At 41.9% G+C, this 19603-nt stretch overlaps 1 protein-coding gene across 1 annotated transcript in view; it reads left to right on the top strand.

The window, feature by feature from the left end:
• Positions 1–19603, top strand: part of FEM1C (fem-1 homolog C) — a 31946-nt gene that overhangs the window by 953 nt on the left and 11390 nt on the right. The window contains exon 2 of the mRNA XM_074952982.1: positions 33–749. Within this exon, the coding sequence (XP_074809083.1) occupies positions 206–749 (544 nt within the window). The 5' untranslated portion in view covers positions 33–205. The remainder of the gene's footprint in view (positions 1–32; positions 750–19603) is intronic.

The following is a 19603-nucleotide window of genomic DNA, read 5'->3' as shown; positions in this document are numbered from 1 at the left end:
CCCAACCATTTCAATTTTCTTTCATCTTTCAGATTGTTGAGCACAGTCTGTGCTCTGAATTGTTAGGACCTAAGATCGGAGTCTTCATGTTTGTTCACAGAGATAACACAGATCGAAGAAAAGCGTGTGGGTCTTCTGTTTGGACTCTGTAGTTCCAGTAGTCCCATTATCTGTGACACTGAAGGATAAAAGCGGCACAGACTAAATGGATCTAAAGACAGCAGTGTTCAATGCAGCTCGTGATGGCAAACTGCGGCTCCTTGCAAAGTTACTGGCAAACAAAACCAAAGAAGAGGTGGCCTTGCTGATGTCTGAAAAAACTAGTGGTGCTACACCACTTTTGATGGCAGCCCGTTATGGACACCTTGATATGGTGGAATACTTGCTGGAGCATTGCTGTGCTTCTATAGAAGTTGGTGGCTCGGTGAATTTTGATGGTGAGACCATTGAGGGGGCTCCTCCATTATGGGCAGCTTCTGCTGCTGGTCATTTGAAGGTAGTCCAATGTCTATTAGATCATGGCGCATCTGTCAACAACACAACACTGACAAATTCAACCCCACTTAGGGCAGCCTGTTTTGATGGGCACCTGGAAATAGTAAAGTACCTTGTGGAGCATAAAGCTGATTTGGAAGTATCAAACCGACATGGGCACACATGCCTGATGATCTCATGTTACAAAGGACACAAAGAAATTGCTCAGTATTTGCTTGAAAAAGGTGCTGATGTTAATAGAAAAAGTGTTAAAGGTAAGATCAATATCCTATTTTTCTTGTAGCAAAGTTCCTGAGACTATCTAGTTGTTACCTTTTTTTTTTTGTAGGAGACCAAAAATGTTCATCTGACTTGATAATGTAAATTGTTCAAAGTGCTATCAAGAAGTTTAAATTATAGTGTTATGTCTATAGTTTGTATGTAGTTTTGAAAGTTTTTCAGTTTGATCTTCCAGTGTACCTGCTAGTTCGCTACTTAAAAAGAACCAGTTACTAAATTTCATTCTAAATCAGCAAGTTTTAATTTATAAACCCCAGTTGTTAAAAGATTTTGCTACATAGAGTCATACTCCTGGCTAAAGTGTGTATGTAAAAAAACTAATTGGCTTTTTGCTGAAAATGTAGTGGGTCATGTGATAACTTATATTGGCAAAACAAATATATTGTGCACTGAATAAAATTCGCTGGTCTGCACTGTTAAGATGGAATAGGGAAATGGAGGAAGTCTTTTCTGTATTTTAAAATTTCCACCCTGATTCTTCAATTCTTCAGTTGATCTATTGGCTACAGTAACTAAGAAATGGAAATTAGGCTAAAAAATAAGGACCAGTGTGAGTGTGATCATGCCAAAAAAGAGAGTTTCAGTAAACAGTGGTGCTGTTATCACAACAGATGTTTTTTTTGCTTCTGTTTACAATGGTCCTGGCACTATTGTTCAAAGTGAAGACTTCTGCCTTTTTGCTTTGATCATAGTTGCATGGACCTCTTGTTCTAACTGTGGGCATGTTGCTGCTTTTTAATTGCATCACCAGCGCACATACTAATGTTGTATTGACTCACAAGGTGTATTGGTTAGTGCAGACTACCACACATTTTTAACCCTGGAAAGATGGTCTGTATTTGGACATTCTGAGATATGTCAATGGTATTTCCCTCAAAGCCTGTGTATGACATAGTACTTCTAATTCCTGTTTCTGGCTACTTTTATTGTTAACAGTTTCCCAAACGTGAAATATAATTTGACAATTTATACCTTTCTAGTATATAGTTTATAGTATGATATCTTTAGTACTTGTTAGCAGAAAAAAAGATGAACACCTAAATAACACTTTCACTGACTGAAACAATGTGGGTGAGGTTTCAGAGTAGTAGCCATGTTAGTCTGTATTCGCAAAAAGAAAAGGAGTACTTGTGGCACCTTAGAGACTAACCAGTTTATTTGAGCATAAGCTTTCATGAGCTACAGCTCACTTCATTGTAATATCTTTTATTGAACCAACTTCTGTTCGTGAAGGAAACAAGTTTTCAAGCTTCCCAGAGCTCTTCTTCAGATCTGGAGAAGGTAATCAGAGTGTCACAGCTAAATATAAGGTGGGACAGATTGTTAAGCATAATGACTTAACACATGTTGCAAGAAACCACTTCAAATGAAGTGGGAATTAACACCTCTGCTTATCTGTTCTGCCAACAGAAGTTGATGCACTAAAAGATATTACCTCACTACCTTGTCTCTCGTATCCTGGGACCAACATGGATACAAGAGCACTGCAAATGTACAGCATGTCTTTAAGTCAACAACAAATGAAAATATGTAGGGAGTAATATAAAGAAAGCTACAATACACAGTGGGCAGAATGTAATAACTTACTTCTGCTTCCAAGAAGAATAACTTCCAAGCCATAAAGTCACTCGTGAGTCACCACGGACTTGTATATTGTTCCAACTATTTACTGGGAGTGATTACCACACAGCTGCGTAAAGGCCTGATGTATCATAAAAGCACCTATTTAGGCCACCCCTTTTTCTCTCTCTGCCAGTGGACTGTTAATGTTCTCAAATTTACTGATCCTTAATATCTTTTTTTACCAGTATGCAGATATAATTTGTTCTTTGCTCTATTTAAACAACCATCATACAGACACCTGCCTATAAGCGTTTTTTTATCTCTCTGGTCTCAGCTCCTCTTATTTTAATTTCTTCTCTTCTTCACTTTATTCAATTCTTGCATGACTCATGACTTAAGCACAACAGTACAAGTCTCACCCATTCAGCAACACCTAAGAGAGAGAATATTTTGTGAACAGCAGAAGCACACTACTGGCAAAGGCACTTGGTATCAGAACTGTACACCTCTGTATTATGCCAAGCATTCACTTTTCCTATAGTATTGTCTCACAACCATAATCTAAAGATGAGCGCTTTTAAGGTGAGATTTTTAAAGTGCTACAGCATAGCTGATCCTTGTGTTATGAAAAAAGTGAGTGTTAGATTGGACTTGTTGTCCAGTGAAGGCTATTACTTTTTTTAAAAAAAAGTCTGTGTATACATGTATAGTTTATTTTTATGGAGTATGCCCTGCCTTTTCTTGCTCTTTGGAAATACGCTACTCATTGCTGATGACATCAGATGGAGACTCCGCTCTCAGCTGTCTACACTGTTCAATATGTCTGTTGTTGAAACAGTATTACATTAACATGCATTAGGGAATTTTTAGTGTGCAATGAAAGGGTCTACATGGGCCAGTTTTTGACCAAACTGTTGGTGAGCTTTAGAATTCACACCCCTCTAGTGCTCAATGCCATGCTGTGTAGATGAGTCCACAGAATTTTCTAGCTTCCTGAAATTCCTTGTTCTGAGTAGGGCTGGGGGGAAGAGAAAATCTGGTCAGGCACATCTTCAGTTCCTTCTCCTCTGATTATATAAGAAAGGGTCAGCTTGATGGTGGGTAGAGAGGCCTCATAGTGGGAGGGAGGGAAAGAAAAGTCCAGGTTGCTGCTTTTTACGGACAAAGAAACCAGTTACTATAGATGTCCCTGTTGCTCTTCTTACAACTACTATGTTCTTTGGATATGTTAATGTTTACTTGTCTCTGCTCACAGGAGGGAGATGTTTAAGGGAGTGTACCTATGAGGGCCTTGTCTACGGGGGGAGATCTACTACGGGGGGGAGATCAATCTAAGTTAAGCAATGTCAGCTACATGAATAACATAGCTGAAGTCGACATACTTAGATCTACTTACTGCGGGGTCCACGCTACACGATGCCAATTGGAGACGCTCTCCCATCGACTCCCCTTGTGCTTCTTGTTCAGGTGGAGTACAGGAGTTGATGGGAGAGTGATCGATGGTCAATTTAGTGGGACTTCACTAGAGCCGCTAAATCGATCGCTGGTGAATCGATCTCAGAGCGTTGATCCTGGCTGTAGTGTAGATGTAGCCTAAGACTACTAAATATTATATCTTCATTAAATGGGGTACCTCTAGAAAGCTGCTGTTATAAGGAGCACCAGAGGCTATCTTTCAGATATTTTCTTCATAACAGGAAGGTGGGGGGCATTTAAATATTTAAATAATTTAAATATATAATTGTGAGTTATAATGTACCATGCATGATTGTCCATTTACCCCTAGGCCCTCACATCTAGAAAAATGACTATGCACTTGTTAGAGAAGAGTATTTTAGGGCTGGGGAAGATAGGGTGGGTTATAGGATAGGTTCTTAGAGCTCCACAAATCAGGATGGCAAAAAGTTGCAATGTAAAGATGGATACAGAAGCAGTTAAAAATGATGGATTTCACTGGAATGCGTGAGTAGTCTAGCAACAGCATTCTGGACTACTGAAGCTTAGAAAGTAGAGATTTGGGAAGATCATATGATGAAGTGCAGTAGTAAAGATAGTAAGTGATTAAGACGTGAGGATTTCAGCTGAGTCAAGATAAGAGAAAATAACAGTGCCTCATAGGTGGTGATGGCAATGGGCGAGAGGAAAAAGTTTAAAATGCATGACAGTGCTGTACTATGGAAGATGACCTATAACTCCGAAATTGAAATTATCTGAGTATTGAATCATCTTGGTTCAAGATGTATTCAGCTTTCACTTCTTACCACCATTTTCCAGAATCCTCTTCTACAGTTTCTACAGATTCTTACGGAGAGTAGAGGCAAGAGTTCAAATGGTCACAAACGAACTTGTTTAGAAAGTAAGGGACTATTTTAAAATATTTTATTTAGGTCACACACAAAGTATAGATGAGGGAAAAAATGACAAATAGGACTTGAAAAACCTTTTTGCTCACTCAGTATTGTATATGGATGAGGGAATATCTACAATTTCTGTAGAACTGAAGTTTTAATTTGAAAAGCAAAACTTCCAAATGTGAACCAATTCAGCGCTGTCTTCCTAATGCTGTAGACTGTTCCAGCATAACTACTCTTTGCTTTAGCAGCAACAGGTTGAAATTAATAATAGTGTGGTAAGTTTCACTGGTGTTACATAGAAGCTCCTGGATGGTAGAGGAACTGTCAAGAATCATGTTGTTTGCATTCTATTGCTTGGGTAAGCTATGAGTAGTAGCACTGGAGTTTTCGTGGTGAGGACCACAAAACCAGGCCCGAAGTGAAGGACAGATCTCTCAAGTATACTGGATTTTTCAGGAATTTTGGATGAATTCAGCTGACTTTCCCACTCCACTGGGAAGACTGGCAGTGTTATGTACACACTAGGCAGCACTCCCTTTCCGGAGTCAGAAACAGGACTCAAAAATCTTGATCCAAACATTTTGGTATTGAATAGTTGTGTAACCCCCTGGCAAAATGTGTGTGGCATGCCTTTCTAGTGGCTGATTAACTACAGGAGTAAACATTTTTTCTGTTGAAGTGGTAGTGGTCTGTGCTGATCTCTGAAGGCTGAGGATTCAAATCCTGTTGATGATCCATGTGGGTTCTTTTTAAAACACTAGTTTATTTAATTCTCACCGTAAGAAAACCTTCTGTAAAATGTTTTTAATGTTAAAAATATTATAATTGGTCAATTATAAGAACACTCAGCAAAATACAGGTGTTATATTTTGGTCATTTGAAAATGTTACAGATTGACACGGATAAAGGATGCGGGGGTAGGGAAGTGGAAATTCCACCACCCCTTTTCATTGGTCAGGATATTGGGGTACAATTGATAGACCCTGTCTAACAGCCATGAGGCTCTGTATGGTGGTTGGGTTGGGAGGGAGAGAGCTGCTTCTTCCAAAGGATATGAAAGGTAGGCTGAAAGGAGTCCAGGAACAGCATTCTTACATTTCTCAACAGCTGGGAGTAAGGAGTCTCTTTAACTAAGGCATTGTTCCTGGACCTTATTGATGGCCTTCCTTTCCCTGTCTCCTCTTTTCCTTCACACCCTTTAATCTCTGGCGAAAAGGTGTTTGGCAAATTTTTCCCGGCTTACTGGGAAGGAGCATAGAAGAAAGGTGTAGTGGGTCTGCCAACATGAGAGATTTTTGGGGAAAATCACGTTTTGCAAGCTGTAAATTCTATTATGGCTGTGAATAAGACCTGTAGCATAAGAATGGACCTACTAGGTCAGATCAAAGGTCCATTTAGCCCAGTATCCCGTGTTCCAACAGTGCCAATGCTAGGTGCCCCAGAGGGAATGAACAGAACAGGTAATCATCAAGCGATCATCCCCTGTCGCCCATTCCCAGCTTCTGGCAAAATCCATAAGATATCAATGATGTAAAATCCAATATAGCAACTCTCTAAATTAACAGAGCTGCAGACCTTGTTCAATTTATTTTCTCCTATGGATATGTATACAGACTTGAATCTTTGGCTAAGTATGAAGACTATATTAAGGCTTTAATTTAGATGGAGACTGAAATGTGTTTAACATTCACTAACCTGGGGGAAAAAGCAAAATCGCTGCCTCTAAATACCTGTTAGTTCCAGAAATGATGAACTAGGGTAGAGCCACTCTGCTCTTTTCAAAATCAGCATGTGGTGTATTGTATATTAAAAATAATTAACCTAATAGTAAACATCAAAAAGTCTGACAGGTTTGTTTCTCTTCTGGGTTTTCTATCTTGCCTGCTTGCCAAGCTTCATTTTGAAAAACAAGGCTCTGCTTCCTGGGAATAAAGGTCTTGCTCTAAATGTGTTCTGTTTCTTTTTCCTGGTTGTGTTACATGACGCACTGCATTACATTTGTGAGGATATTTTGAGCATGAAGGCTATGTGAAACTAAACCATAGCAGGAATGCATATTACCCAGCCTAATAAATTAAATAGTGAAAGAAGATGCAGTTAAAAGAGGGAAAATGTTTTAATTTGCATTGTGGGGGGAATAATGTTGAAACTAAGTGATTCAAATACTTTTATCTTTCATAAATGTTGAGACATCAGTCTTGAAAATACAATTTAGAGAGAGCTGAATCTGTGAACAGGGAGATATTTGTTCCATAGCATTTCTTTTAGTGGTCTGAGAAATTAGATTAAAACATAATCATGAAGACTTGTTGATATTAGTAACTTGTCTATTTCATTACCCCCATTTGATTTTTTTAAGCTTATTCATGAGGGCACAGCTTTAGTTTTCTTCCTGCAATACCATACTGTAAAAATTCTTAAAGTTTACTTATGGTGGTTCAGTTGAGTGTCTTCCAGATAAAGCCATAATCAGTAATGAATGGGGGCACCAGTTACTTAGATGGTTGCATTATTTTATTTGTTTATATTTATATTTATTTTTATAATTCTGTATATAAGGCAGTAAGCGTAGAGGATAAGTACACCTCAATAAAACTGAGGTCTAGATCCACTAAGGGACTTAGGCATTGTAACGCTTAATTTTTAGGCCAGATCTGCACTAAAAAGATAGGCTGGACTCAGCTGCGTTGCTCAGGGCTATGAAAAATCCACAAACCTGAACGATGTAGCTAAGATTAGCTAAGCCACCCCCACCCCGTGTAAACATTGCTGGGTTGATTGGAATAATTATTTCCTTAACCTAGGTGCCACCTCTCGGGGAGGTGGATTAACTACAGTGACAGGAGAACCCTTCCCCTCGCTGTAGTAAGTGCCTACACTGCAGTATTACAGTGGCCCAATTGCAGCACTGTAGCTGTACCGGTGTAGCAGTTTAAATGTAGATATAGCCATAAATGCCCAGCCACATAACGTAATCCACAGACCCAAGTCAGGTGTTCAGACTCACTATACAATGCTTGGGGAGAGTTAGGTGCTTGAGAATGAGCTTCCTGGGAGTCAGGCAGCTGAGCTGGGAGCCACCTAGGATAGCCAATAGAATATGTAGAAGTGAGGAGCTTAGGTGCCTAATTCTGGGCTGCAGGGAGGTACCTCCCTTCATTGGGATTCACAGCTGTGAACACTCCCCTATGTTAGGGGTCTAAGATGGGTCAGTCCATGAAGTAGGTGGTGGTTTTTTCTCCTTATACACTATAGCAGGGGTGGCCAAACTGTGGCTCGCGAGCTGCATGTGGCCCTTTTACAGTTAGGGTATGTCTATACTACTTGCCGGATTGGCAGGCAGCGATCGATCCAGCAGGGGTCGATTTATCGTGTCTAGTCTAGATGTGATAAATCGACCCCCTGAGCACTCTCCCATCAACTTCTGTACTCCAGCGCTGCAAGAGGCGCAGGCAGAGTCGACGGGGGAGCGGCAGCAGTCCGTCGACTTCAGCTACGTTATTCACGTAGCTGAAGTTGTGTAGATCGATTTCCACCTCCCCCAGTGTAGACCAGGCCTGAGTGTGCCTCCCCATTCTCCACCTACCAGATTGGGGGGCGCTCGGGGATTGTGCCCTGTGGTGGGGCTAGGGGCTTCGGCCAGAGATGACTGGTGCCTGCTGAGAGTTGGGGGGGCACAGTTTAAAGGTTCGCTCCCCCCAACAGCATGAATCACACATCCCCCAGGCATTCCCACCCTCTTACTGTAAGTGGCCCCTCCCTGAGGCTCCCAGGTGTTAGCTCCACATGGACAGGTAATGGCAAAGAGCCTGGAGCTGCAGGAAGGGGCCACTGCTTTAGCTTTGTAAGGAGAAGAAACCACTAAAGCAGCAGCTCTCCCTGCAGCTCCCAGCTGTTTGCCTCTGCCTCTCCGTGTGGCCGCAGTTCCCAGTTTGTCAGCTCCAGCAGTTGCCTTGCAGGGAGGGAGCCTGGTGGCACCATGTGACAGAGTGGGGCCAGAAAACCCTGGAAAAAATTGCAGGGGGGAAGGGGAGAAGGTAGTGTGTGGTCAAGTGCCCCCACCTCCATGTGTCACCTCTGGCTTTTGCCCATCAGGGAGGGATTCTTGGGGCTTCAACCCCGCAGGGTGTGCCTGCTGGTGCTCGGGGCTTCAGCAGGAGTAGGGCTGAAGCCCCAGTAGGCACCTCCTGTGTGGCTGAAGCTCTGGCAGGCACGCCCCAGATCTCGAACTTCTGAAGATTGTCGTATGTGGCTCGGAGCGTCAGTAAGTTTGGCCACCTCTGCACTAGCCTGGTGGTTTGGGCATTCACCTGGTATGTGGGAGACCCATATTTCAGTCCCACTGCTTCAATTAATATTTCCTTGTACAATTGGAAGAGTTTCAATAAGAGAGACTGAGAGACCTGTCCCAAAATATCCCACAGCCCAGTAGTTAAGACGCTCTTCCTGAGAGATGGGTTCAGATTCCTGTTTTGTATCAGCCAGAGGAGGTATTTGCTCCCACCTCCCAGATGAGTCCCTAACCACTGGGCTGCTTGGGTATAAGAGGAGCACCATCTCGGCCATCCAGATTTTTTAGACAAAGGAAACGCAGTGGATCTAATTTACCTAGATTTTAGTAAGGCGTTTGATACCGTGCCACATGGGGAATTATTCGTTAAATTGGATAAGATGGGGATCAATAGGAAAATTGAAAGGTGGATAAGGAATTGGTTAAAGGGGAGACTACAATGGGTCCTACTGAAAGGTGAACTGTCAGGCTGGAGGGAGGTTACCAGTGGAGTTCCTCAAGGATCGGTTTTGGGACCAGTCTTATTTAATCTTTTTATTACTGACCTTGGCACAAAAAGTGGGAGTGTGCTAATAAAGTTTGCGGATGGTACAAAGCTGGGAGGTATTGCCAATTTAGAGAAGGACAGGGATATTCTACAGGAGGATCTGGATGACCTTGTAAACTGGAGTAATAGTAATAGGATGAAATTTAATAGTGAGAAGTGTAAGGTCATGCATTTAGGGATTAATAACAAGAATTTTAGTTATAAGCTAGGGACACATCAATTAGAAGTAACGGAGGAGGAAAAGGACCTTGGAGTATTGGTTGATCATAGGATGACTATGAGCCACCAATGTGATATGGCTGTGAAAAAAGCTAATGCGGTCTTGGGATGCATCAGGAGAGGTATTTCCAGTAGGGATAAGGAGGTTTTAGTACCGTTATACAAGGCACTGGTGAGACCCCACCTGGAATACTGTGTGCAGTTCTGGTCTTCCATGTTTAAGAAGGATGAATTCAAACTGGAACAGGTACAGAGAAGGGCTACTAGGATGATCCGAGGAATGGAAAACTTGTCTTATGAAAGGAGACTCAGGGAGCTTGGCTTGTTTAGCCTAACTAAAAGAAGGTTGAGGGGAGATATGATTGCTGTCTATAAATATATCAGAGGGATAAATACCAGAGAGGGAGAGGAATTATTTAAGCTCAGTACCAATGTGGACACAAGAACAAATGGGTATAAACTGGCCACCAGGAAATTTAGACTAGAAATTAGACGAAGGTTTCTAACCATCAGAGGAGTGAGGTTTTGGAATAGCCTTCCAAGGGAAGCAGTGGGGGTAAAAGATCTATCTGGCTTTAAGATTAAACTTGAGAAGTTTATGGAGGAGATGGTATGATGGGATAACATGGTTTTGGTAATTATTCAAGGTAAATAGGCCCAATGGCCTGTGATGGGATATTAGATGGGGTGGGATCCGAGTTACCCAGGAAAGAATTTTCTGTAGTATCTGGCTGATGAATCTTGCCCATATGCTCAGGGTTTAGCTGATCGCCATATTTGGGGTCGGGAAGGAATTTTCCTCCAGGGCAGGTTGGAAGAGGCCCTGGAGGTTTTTCGCCTTCCTCTGTAGCATGGGGCATGGGTCACTTGCTGGAGGATTCTCTGCTCCTTGAAGTCTTTAAACTACGATTTGAGGACTCCAATAGCACACATATAGGTGTGAGATTTTTTGCAGGAGTGGTGGGTGAAATTCTGTGGCCTGCGTTGTGCAGGAGGTCAGACTAGATGATCATAATGGTCCCTTCTGACCTAAATATCTATGAATCCGTGGGGTTAGGCACACTCTGAGAACACCTACTAGATTGACCCCCGCAAGTGAGATAGATGAGGGAATGCCTAGATTGGAATTCCCCTGGAGTTCAGGCGTGAACTAGAGTGCCAAGCCACTTGGTGGCATTGGGACCTAAGCAGCTTTGTTCACTGGCAAAAGTTTAGGTACCATGCAACTTAGGCACATCCAGAATTAGGTGGCAGCTGAGAGGGTTTGGAGGATCTCAGTGTTGGATTTAGGTGTCTAAAGTGGCAAAAATCCCTTTGTGGCTCTACCCCTGAGTGTTTATATACATATCAATATGTTTATATAATCAGTCTTTAAAACTAAAGTAATAAATACATATACGAGATGACTTATTTCCTTTTTGTGCGTTGCTTGAAGTTAGTGCAATATAAACACTTAATCATTAAACCAAGAAGATCAGTAATTTTATTGGGTCCTGAACCTGTGAAGATTTATGCATGTGCCTAACTTTACACATTTGAATAATTCTGTTGAACTCAATGTGACTACAAGTGTGTGATGTTAAGCATCTGAACCCAGTATTTTCAGGAGTGAGGCCTTGCATGTGAAATGGTAAGAATGACTTCCTTTTAATTTTCTAATATTGTTTTACTAATCCAGAAACATGATCAAGCTTTAACTAAATCTACTTAATATATTTACAAAAACGTTCATTCAAGTCCAGCCAAATCACTGTGTGTGTCACTGCTTCTCTTCTTTTCCCTTCCCTGTCACAGGCCAATTATTTATTTTGGAATGATTTGCCTCTGATAGCGACCTGGATGGGGGGAGAAAAATAGTTTAATTATAAATGTGAATCTCCAGATGTACTTCGGTAGCACTGGAGAGTTAAAGAATTAGTTGCACTGACATATGTAGCATTTGTATAGTGGTTTTTCATTTTGTTGGCTATTTGAAAAAGGTGCTCTAATATAACTGTAAAATGTAAAGGCTCAAAGCCAACTGAGATTTACTCTCTATGATTATCAATTCTGGTTACGTTCTGTTCCGTACGGTATTTTGAGGAGAGCATATATGCCCTTCAGAATGGCGCATGCTCGTGTTCGTTGTCATACTGATCCACGTGAATATCCAGAATCTAGATGAGTGGCCAGATTCCATAATTCTAAGAAGGAAAAGGAATTAGAAATGGGGTTAAAAAAACTAACTTGTAAAAGAGAAGACACTGATTTGAATAGAGATTTCACTTTGAGCCTTCTAAGGAGGTGATAGTATCATAACTAAATTTTTTTTAGAAAGACTTTAAAATGTTTGACACCATTTCTTTAACATACATTAACAACTGTTGTATGTTGTTTCCCTTGGGAAAATGGTGTATGGAAACTACTTATTAAAAGAGAGGTGCTCCACATAGGCTTTTCCTGCCTTGCCAGCTATCTCCTCATTTGATCTAGCAATAGAGTTATAATGCTGAATTTACAAATTATTTTTGTGGCAACAAAGTAATGTCCTGCTTGTGACTTAACTGCAGTCTCAGGCTGAAAGAATGCTTACTTAAACATGCACCTATAACAGGGGACAGAGAATTATTAGCAATATAACTAGCCTTTTGTATTAATATTTTTCTAAACAAACGGTCCTCTCCTCCACTCTAACCCCTATGCTCCTCAGTGTGAAAATTCTTCACAGATGCTAACCAGAGCAGTCTGCTAATTATCCACTTAGTGACTTTGTCATATTGATATTTGAGCCACTTTATAGTCTTAATTAATATTTAACATTTGTACTTTTTATTAATAAGTGTGTTTTTGTGATACTTTCAAAATTCTTTGGTAACGCATGGAATATCTGCCATAAGGATAGAACTAATCCTTACAGCCTTATAGCCAGTCTTTCAAATTCCCCCTCAAATTGACAATTGATGATTACTAGATAGATCACTGATAGACTTTGTTAGGCTGTTGCCCCTTTTGACCCAAGCAGCTAGTCAAAGTTTGGGGCCCTGGGGATGTTCCAGTTGGAAGTAGAAATTGGTGGTGATCAGGTATTTCTTTTATACAATTCTGTTTATTTACAAAGTCCTGTGTTTCTGAATCTAGAAGGAACCAAGAACAAAAGGAGCAGTTTCTTTAGCCAACCCCAGACCCAAAAGTTCTCTGTCTAGCTTTTTCCATGGTGTCACTGTTCTTACTGGCTCCTGTGTCCTACTAGGCTTTTTGTTTTCCCTTGCCTTTCCTTGCTATTCTTGTCTGTGAGTGGCCTTAGTATCTGTGTTCTCTATCACTCCCGCACACACACCTACCCAAAACAGTACTCATCCCAAAAGCTCCTGGGCAGGTTCACACACCCCTTTTGGTTTAGTTTTGACTTACATTTACAGTTACGTTAACTGAAGAAAGAAAAAAGAAAAGGAGTACTTGTGGCACCTTAGAGACTAACCAGTTTATTTGAGCATGAGCTTTCGTGAGCTACAGCTCACTTCATCGGATGCATAGCATATTGTGGAAACTGCAGAAGACATTATATACACACAGAGACCATGAAACAAAACAATATGCTATGCATCCGATGAAGTGAGCTGTAGCTCACGAAAGCTCATGCTCAAATAAACTGGTTAGTCTCTAAGGTGCCACAAGTACTCCTTTTCTTTTTTCTTTTTACGAATACAGACTAACACGGCTGTTACTCTGAAACCTGTTAACTGAAGAGTGAGTTCATGCTTCTCAACCTCAGAGGCTTTAACCAAACCCATAACAAGGTTTCACCAAGTTCATAATATATTATTTTTGAAAAGTAGCCAAACCAAAGCCATCTCTCTGTGCATGTATCTGGTCAATGTAAATGTGTATTCTTGTAATCTTTCCCCTATCCTCTCCTTGTGTCCCTTCTCATCGTTACGAACACTTGTTGCATTTCATCTTAATTCAGTTTAAAGTTTAGGGCTGATCTACCCTGAAAACTTACATCGGCATTGCTACGTCTCTCAGGTGTGAAAAATCCACACTCCTAAGGCACGTATGCTGACCTAACCCCAATGTAGACAGCGCTAAGTCGATGGAAGAATTCTTTGGTTGACCTAGCTACTGACTCTCGGGGAGGTGGACTAACTACAGCAATGGGAGAACCCCTCCCCTTGTTATAGTGAATGTCTAAACTGAAGCACTATCATGAGCTGTGCTATAGAGCCCTGCAAACCCGTGGATATCTGCTGATTATCTGCAGGTATCCGCATCCGTGGATTATTTTTGTGGATTGCGGATACAAATTTTGTATCCGCGCAGGCCTCTACTGTGCTGTTCTAGTGTTTTAAGTGTAGATGTAGCCTTAGAGGCAGAGACTGTCTCTTACTGTGCTTATACTGTTCTCTGTACAGTTGAGTCCTGTAAATACTATTGTAATACAAATAATTAAAAAACAAAACCCAACTACTTCTGGTAGTTCCAGCCTGATAACTGGTAGAACTGTGGTTTCTTTCAGCATAGGTAAAAAGGAAAATTATCTGTTTGTAGATGGAAGTCTAGTTTGAGAGGGCAGTGAGATTCTCTGTGGAATATTCTACTTTTTTCATGGTTCTCTGTGTGTCCATTTATGGTAAATTCATGAGATTGTAAAGATGTTTGATTTAGAGTTGAATCTGTACAGCTAGCTACTAATTTTAGTTTTGAGTGTTTGGGGTTTTTGCAATGTGTCATGACAGTTTCTCTTGCAATGTTGTAGCCGTGCTCTCGCCCCCTCTGTGCCCCTGCCCCTCCACTTCCCCTCCCCCAGTCAAGCTGGAAGCTGGAAGGGGCCTTGGGAGCCTGAACCCCTTCACCTGGCTGGGGTGGGAGGACCCAAGAGCAGCCCCAATGTAAGACCCTGTTTTTAGTTACTTATACCTTAGCCGTACTTTAACCATTCAGGCTGAAACATTCTATGCTGGGTGTCTGCCTTGGGCAGAATTTTATTTTGGAAAGTATCAGTGAAAACAGTTTAACCATTTTCAAGAAAGAGGTTAGGGAAGAATGTTGTTTTGCCAATATTCAAACGTTCTTACACTTGTTCTATTGAGAAGCTTTAGTGTTTCCATTCCTTGGCAGAGGGACTTGAAATCCTGGAGAAGGGAATCAACTTGGGGTTAGAGGTGCCTTTTGCTGTTCTTGTGAAAACTCACAAGAATTTGGCTCAGTTGTAAGCCTCTAGAAGAACGTTTTCACATCTTCAGTAGATCTTTGTTAGAGGCTGGTAGCTAAATTCTCCCAAGTTTCCATCTACAGTGAGCATACCCCACTCCAGGGTTGAGCACGATTTTCCCTGCAGTTGCTCCTCCGCATTGTCGGGGTCACAATGGTCCTGGCCACTGGCATTGAGGAGTGAGATTCTGTCACGTGTGGTCTCAATTCTCCTCCTGCTGGTGCACCAGCAGTTTGGAAGAAGAAGCAGCAGCCTGATTGAAATGCAGAGGAGCAGGAACAGATTGAAGCCAGAGCAGAGATTAAAGAGGGAGCAGGCTCTGGAGATCAGGGCAGAAGGGTCTGTAACTCCTAGACACGCTTCCTTCCAGAAATAGAACTTGGGATATCTGAGTATCTTTGTTCTCTGCTGTCTAACAAATACATGTAAAACCCACTGGCTAAAAGTGGCCCATCCTTCCTCTAGTGGCTGGTCCACATAGAGTATACCAGCCTACTACTTCTGTTGGTTACTCCATTAGCTCAAATGGTAGAGATCTGTGATTTGGATCGAATGTTTCCAACACTGCTGATGACCCATATGGACAGTGAGAATGATTCTACATGATATTATTTGTTTTTTCAGTTTGCTTTTTCAAAAAACCTGTGAAATTATAATTTAAAAAAGAAAGCTACAATAAACTGATGTTAAAATTGCCAAGTCAAGTACTGAAAAGTTAGGAAATGCCAGAATTAAAGTTACTTGTACCACCTTAAATTGGCCTCCTTATGCATATGTATTACACTTTAATTATATGATTATATACTATTTTTTTCTAAAGGCTCCCTGCCTCATTCAATGTCCAAGTTGAATGGTGCTCACTGAATAGGTAGCCATTAAATATTTTTTTTTACCCTTATTCGTGCCTCTTAAGAATAGGTAGTAAAGAAGAGCGACTGGAGGGAGTCTACTCTGCTTGGTATTCTTGGTCATAAAAGGTATGGACTTAAGGCTCTCTTCCATAAGTTATCACTACCATGGCTATGGTCCTAATGATGCAAGGAAAGTTCTTCCTGCTAAGCATATAGCAGCCACTGCTGGAAACATATACAAGGAAGAGAAACTATGCTGCCTGTGACAGAGTAGCCTGCCCCTTAAAGGCAGTAGTCCCTAGAGGTCAACCAACCTCACCAAGAGGCATGGCCCTTTAAGGGTTTGAAAGGTTCAATATAAGGACCTTAGGGGGATATGGCTAGAAAGGAAGAGGTCCTGGGAATGAATGCTGCTTGGGAGGAAATCCTGCCACTGTATCTTTAAGGGGCTTAGGGGAGGACCCTTGCAAAGATGGAGTGGCAAAACTCCCCTCCTCACCCAATCAACCAGTTGGGAATTAGCTGGGAGATAGGGAGTAGCATATATGCTGCCTTTTACTACCTCATAACAAGGCAGACACCAGTAGTAGAAGATTAGCTACTGATCCCCTGAGCCTAAGGGCTAATTAGGGAAAATACCAGCTGAGAGAGGAACTGGCTAAGGCCCTCCAGAGCCCTAAATTACAACCCAGATCCAGGAGAGCTGGGAATTTCTTGTTTAAAGAGAGGGATAATAAGTGGTTGAATTTCCCAGCTCCAGGAAGAGGGCTGGGGCTCCTGCTATAAGGAGAGAGACAAAGACTGAACGGTAACTGAGGGGATTGGGAACAGAGTTCAGAGGGTGGGCTTCAGAGGAAACCCTGAAAGCCAGAAGAACCTTTTTATTTGCGACTTTTGTTATGGACTGTTTTCACAAGGCTTTATAATAAACCAGCCCAGGGAGGGTATTACTGAGTCAAGAGACCTTGAGGTTCAGTTACTGGGTTGTTGAGAGGGAAAACTGAGGAGGGAGCACCTGAAATGCCACCCTTTGCCTAAGGGGGCAATGCAGGGAAGTAATGTCCTAGGACACTCCTGTCAAGTTGGCATGACTCCAGTGGGTTCCCGTCTGGTAAGGGACATAACTTGGTAGTAAACATAGTTATCCACATAAACTAAATAGCAAAAAGACAAGATATTCTAAGGATGTTTGACATTCTTGACCAGTACAAGATGCCCTGGGGCGGAAAAGTAATTAAAATTGTCATAAGTGCAAGTGGAATTGGGGCGGGGGGGGGATTTTTGTTCCTCTTGTGAAATAAAATTTGAAAATTGAACATAAGTTATGAAAGTCCTTTTTTCATGTATGTGTATAAATACATAACACCAAATATATTTTATACATAATAAAACCTACAACACTGTCTCTCTCCCCGCCCCCCCCCCTTTTTTTTTTGGTCTCCATGTCTGTACACAATAAATGATCAGAAAGTAAGAGTTACTACAAAGCTAATACCTCAGTCCTGGTCTTAGTTTCATAGAATATCAGGGTTGGAAGGGACCTCAGGAGGTCATCTAGTCCAACCCCCTGCTCAAAGCAGGACCAATCCCCAACTAAATCATCCCAGCCAGGGCTTTATCAAGCCTGACCTTAAAAACTTCTAAGGAAGGAGATTCCACCACCTCCCTAGGTAATGCATTCCAGTGCTTCACCACGCACCTAGTGAAAAAGGTTTTGCTAGTATCCAACCTAAACCTCCCCCACTGCAACTTGAGACCATTACTCCTTGTTCTGTCATCTGCTACCACTGAAAACAGTCTAGATCCATCCTCTTTGGAACCCCCTTTCAAGTAGTTGAAAGCAGCTATCAAATCCCCCCTCATTCTTCTCTTCCACAGACTAAACAATCCCAGTTCCCTCAGCCTCTCCTCATAAGTCACGTGTTCCAGTCCCCTAATCATTTTTGTTGCCCTCAGCTGGACTCTCTCCAATTTTTCCACATCCTTCTTGTAGTGTGGGGCCCAAAACTGGACACAGTACTCCAGATGAGGCCTCACCAATGAATAGAGGGCAATGATCACGTCCTCGATCTACTGGCAATGCCCCTACTTATACAGCCCAAAATGCCATTGGCCTTCTTGGCAACAAGGGCACACTGTTGACTCATATCCAGCTTCTCGTCCACTGTAACCCCTAGGTCCTTTTCTGCAGAACTGCTGCCGAGCCATTCGGTCCCTAGTCTGTAGCGGTGCATAGGATTCTTCCATCCTAAGTGCAGGACTCTGCACTTGTCCTTGTTGAACCTCATCAGATTTCTTTTGGCCCAATCCTCTAATTTGTCTAGGGTCCTCTGTATCCTGTCCTTACCCTCCAGCGTATCTATCTCTCCTCCCAGTTTAGTGTCATCTGCAAACTTGCTGAGGGTGCAATCCACGCCATCCTCCAGATCATTTATGAAGATATTGAACAAAACCGGCCCGAGGACCGACCCTTGGGGCACTCCACTTCATACTGGCTGCCAACTAGACATGGAGCCATTGATCACTACCCGTTGAGCCCGACAATCTAGCCAGCTTTCTATCCACCTTATAGTCCATTCATCCAGCCCATACTTCTTTAACTTGCTGGCAAGAATACTGTGGGAGACAATGTCAAAAGCTTTGCTAAAGTCAAGGAACACGTCCACTGCTTTCCCCTCATCCACAGAGCCAGTTGTCTCATCATAGAAGGCAATTAGATTAGTCAGGCATGATTTGCCCTTGGTGAATCCTGATCACTTTTCCTGATGACTGTTCCTGATCACTTTCTCCTCTAAGTGCTTCAGAATTGATTCCTTGAGGACCTGCTCCATGATTTTTCCAGGGACTGAGGTGAGGCTGACTGGCCTGTAGTTCCCAGGATCCTCCTCCTTCCCTTTTTTAAAGATGGGCACTACATTAGCCTTTTTCCAGTCATCCGGGACTTCCCCCAATCGCCATGAGTTTTCAAAGATAATGGCCAATGGCTCTGCAATCACATCCGCCAACTCCTTTAGCACTCTCGGTTGCAGCGCATCCAGCCCCATGGACTTGTGCTCGTCCAGCTTTTCTAAATAGTCCCGAACCACCTCTTTCTCCACAAAGGGCTGGTCACCTCCTCCCCATATATTTGTTCCATTTTCTAGATATGTCTGGCACATCTTAGCGTTTCACTTCAGTTGCAGTAAATAAATGCTTTGCAATTCTAAAAGGCTAAAATTAAGGAAAAAATGAACAAAAATTGTAAGGTAAATCGAATGTGTTTAGACCGGTAGGACATACAGTTACAGGAAATATCCTTGTCTCTGAATTCATGTGGAGGTTGCGAGACTGTCACTTTGATTTCAATCCTATTTTGGGACAGTTAGCTTGTTTGAAATATTATGGCAGAGCTCCCATCAGAAGGCACAGCTGAAAACCTGCCAAAAAGAAAAACGGGGAGGTTTTGAACAGTGGGAGAATGACACTTCATTATAAACTATACAAGTAAAATCAGTTTTAAATGAATAGATAGAGAACACTAGGAAAAAAAACACGTTGTGAGGATGTGGATATTTGGTTGACAGTGCAACCAAAATGAATATTAAAATTTATGTTTAACACTTTTTGAAAGACAACTTACTGGACTGGACAAGTGTTGAAATGAGAGAGGTTTTTTTTCATAGTTTTTCATAAATTACAGGCCTGAACCTGAAAACACCGTCAAGTATAGTACTTCTGCTGCTGGAAATCAATAGTGCAACTTCTGGTAGTAAGTGCTGACAAGACCAGGATCTGGGTTGTTTTTGTCCATGAAAAGATTAACATTTTGATAAG

This window comes from Natator depressus, chromosome 5, assembly GCF_965152275.1.
Source record: "Natator depressus isolate rNatDep1 chromosome 5, rNatDep2.hap1, whole genome shotgun sequence".
NCBI classification, from domain to species: Eukaryota; Metazoa; Chordata; order Testudines; family Cheloniidae; genus Natator; species Natator depressus.
Note: the sequence above shows the minus strand (reverse complement) of the source record. Positions and strands in the feature narration are given on the sequence as shown.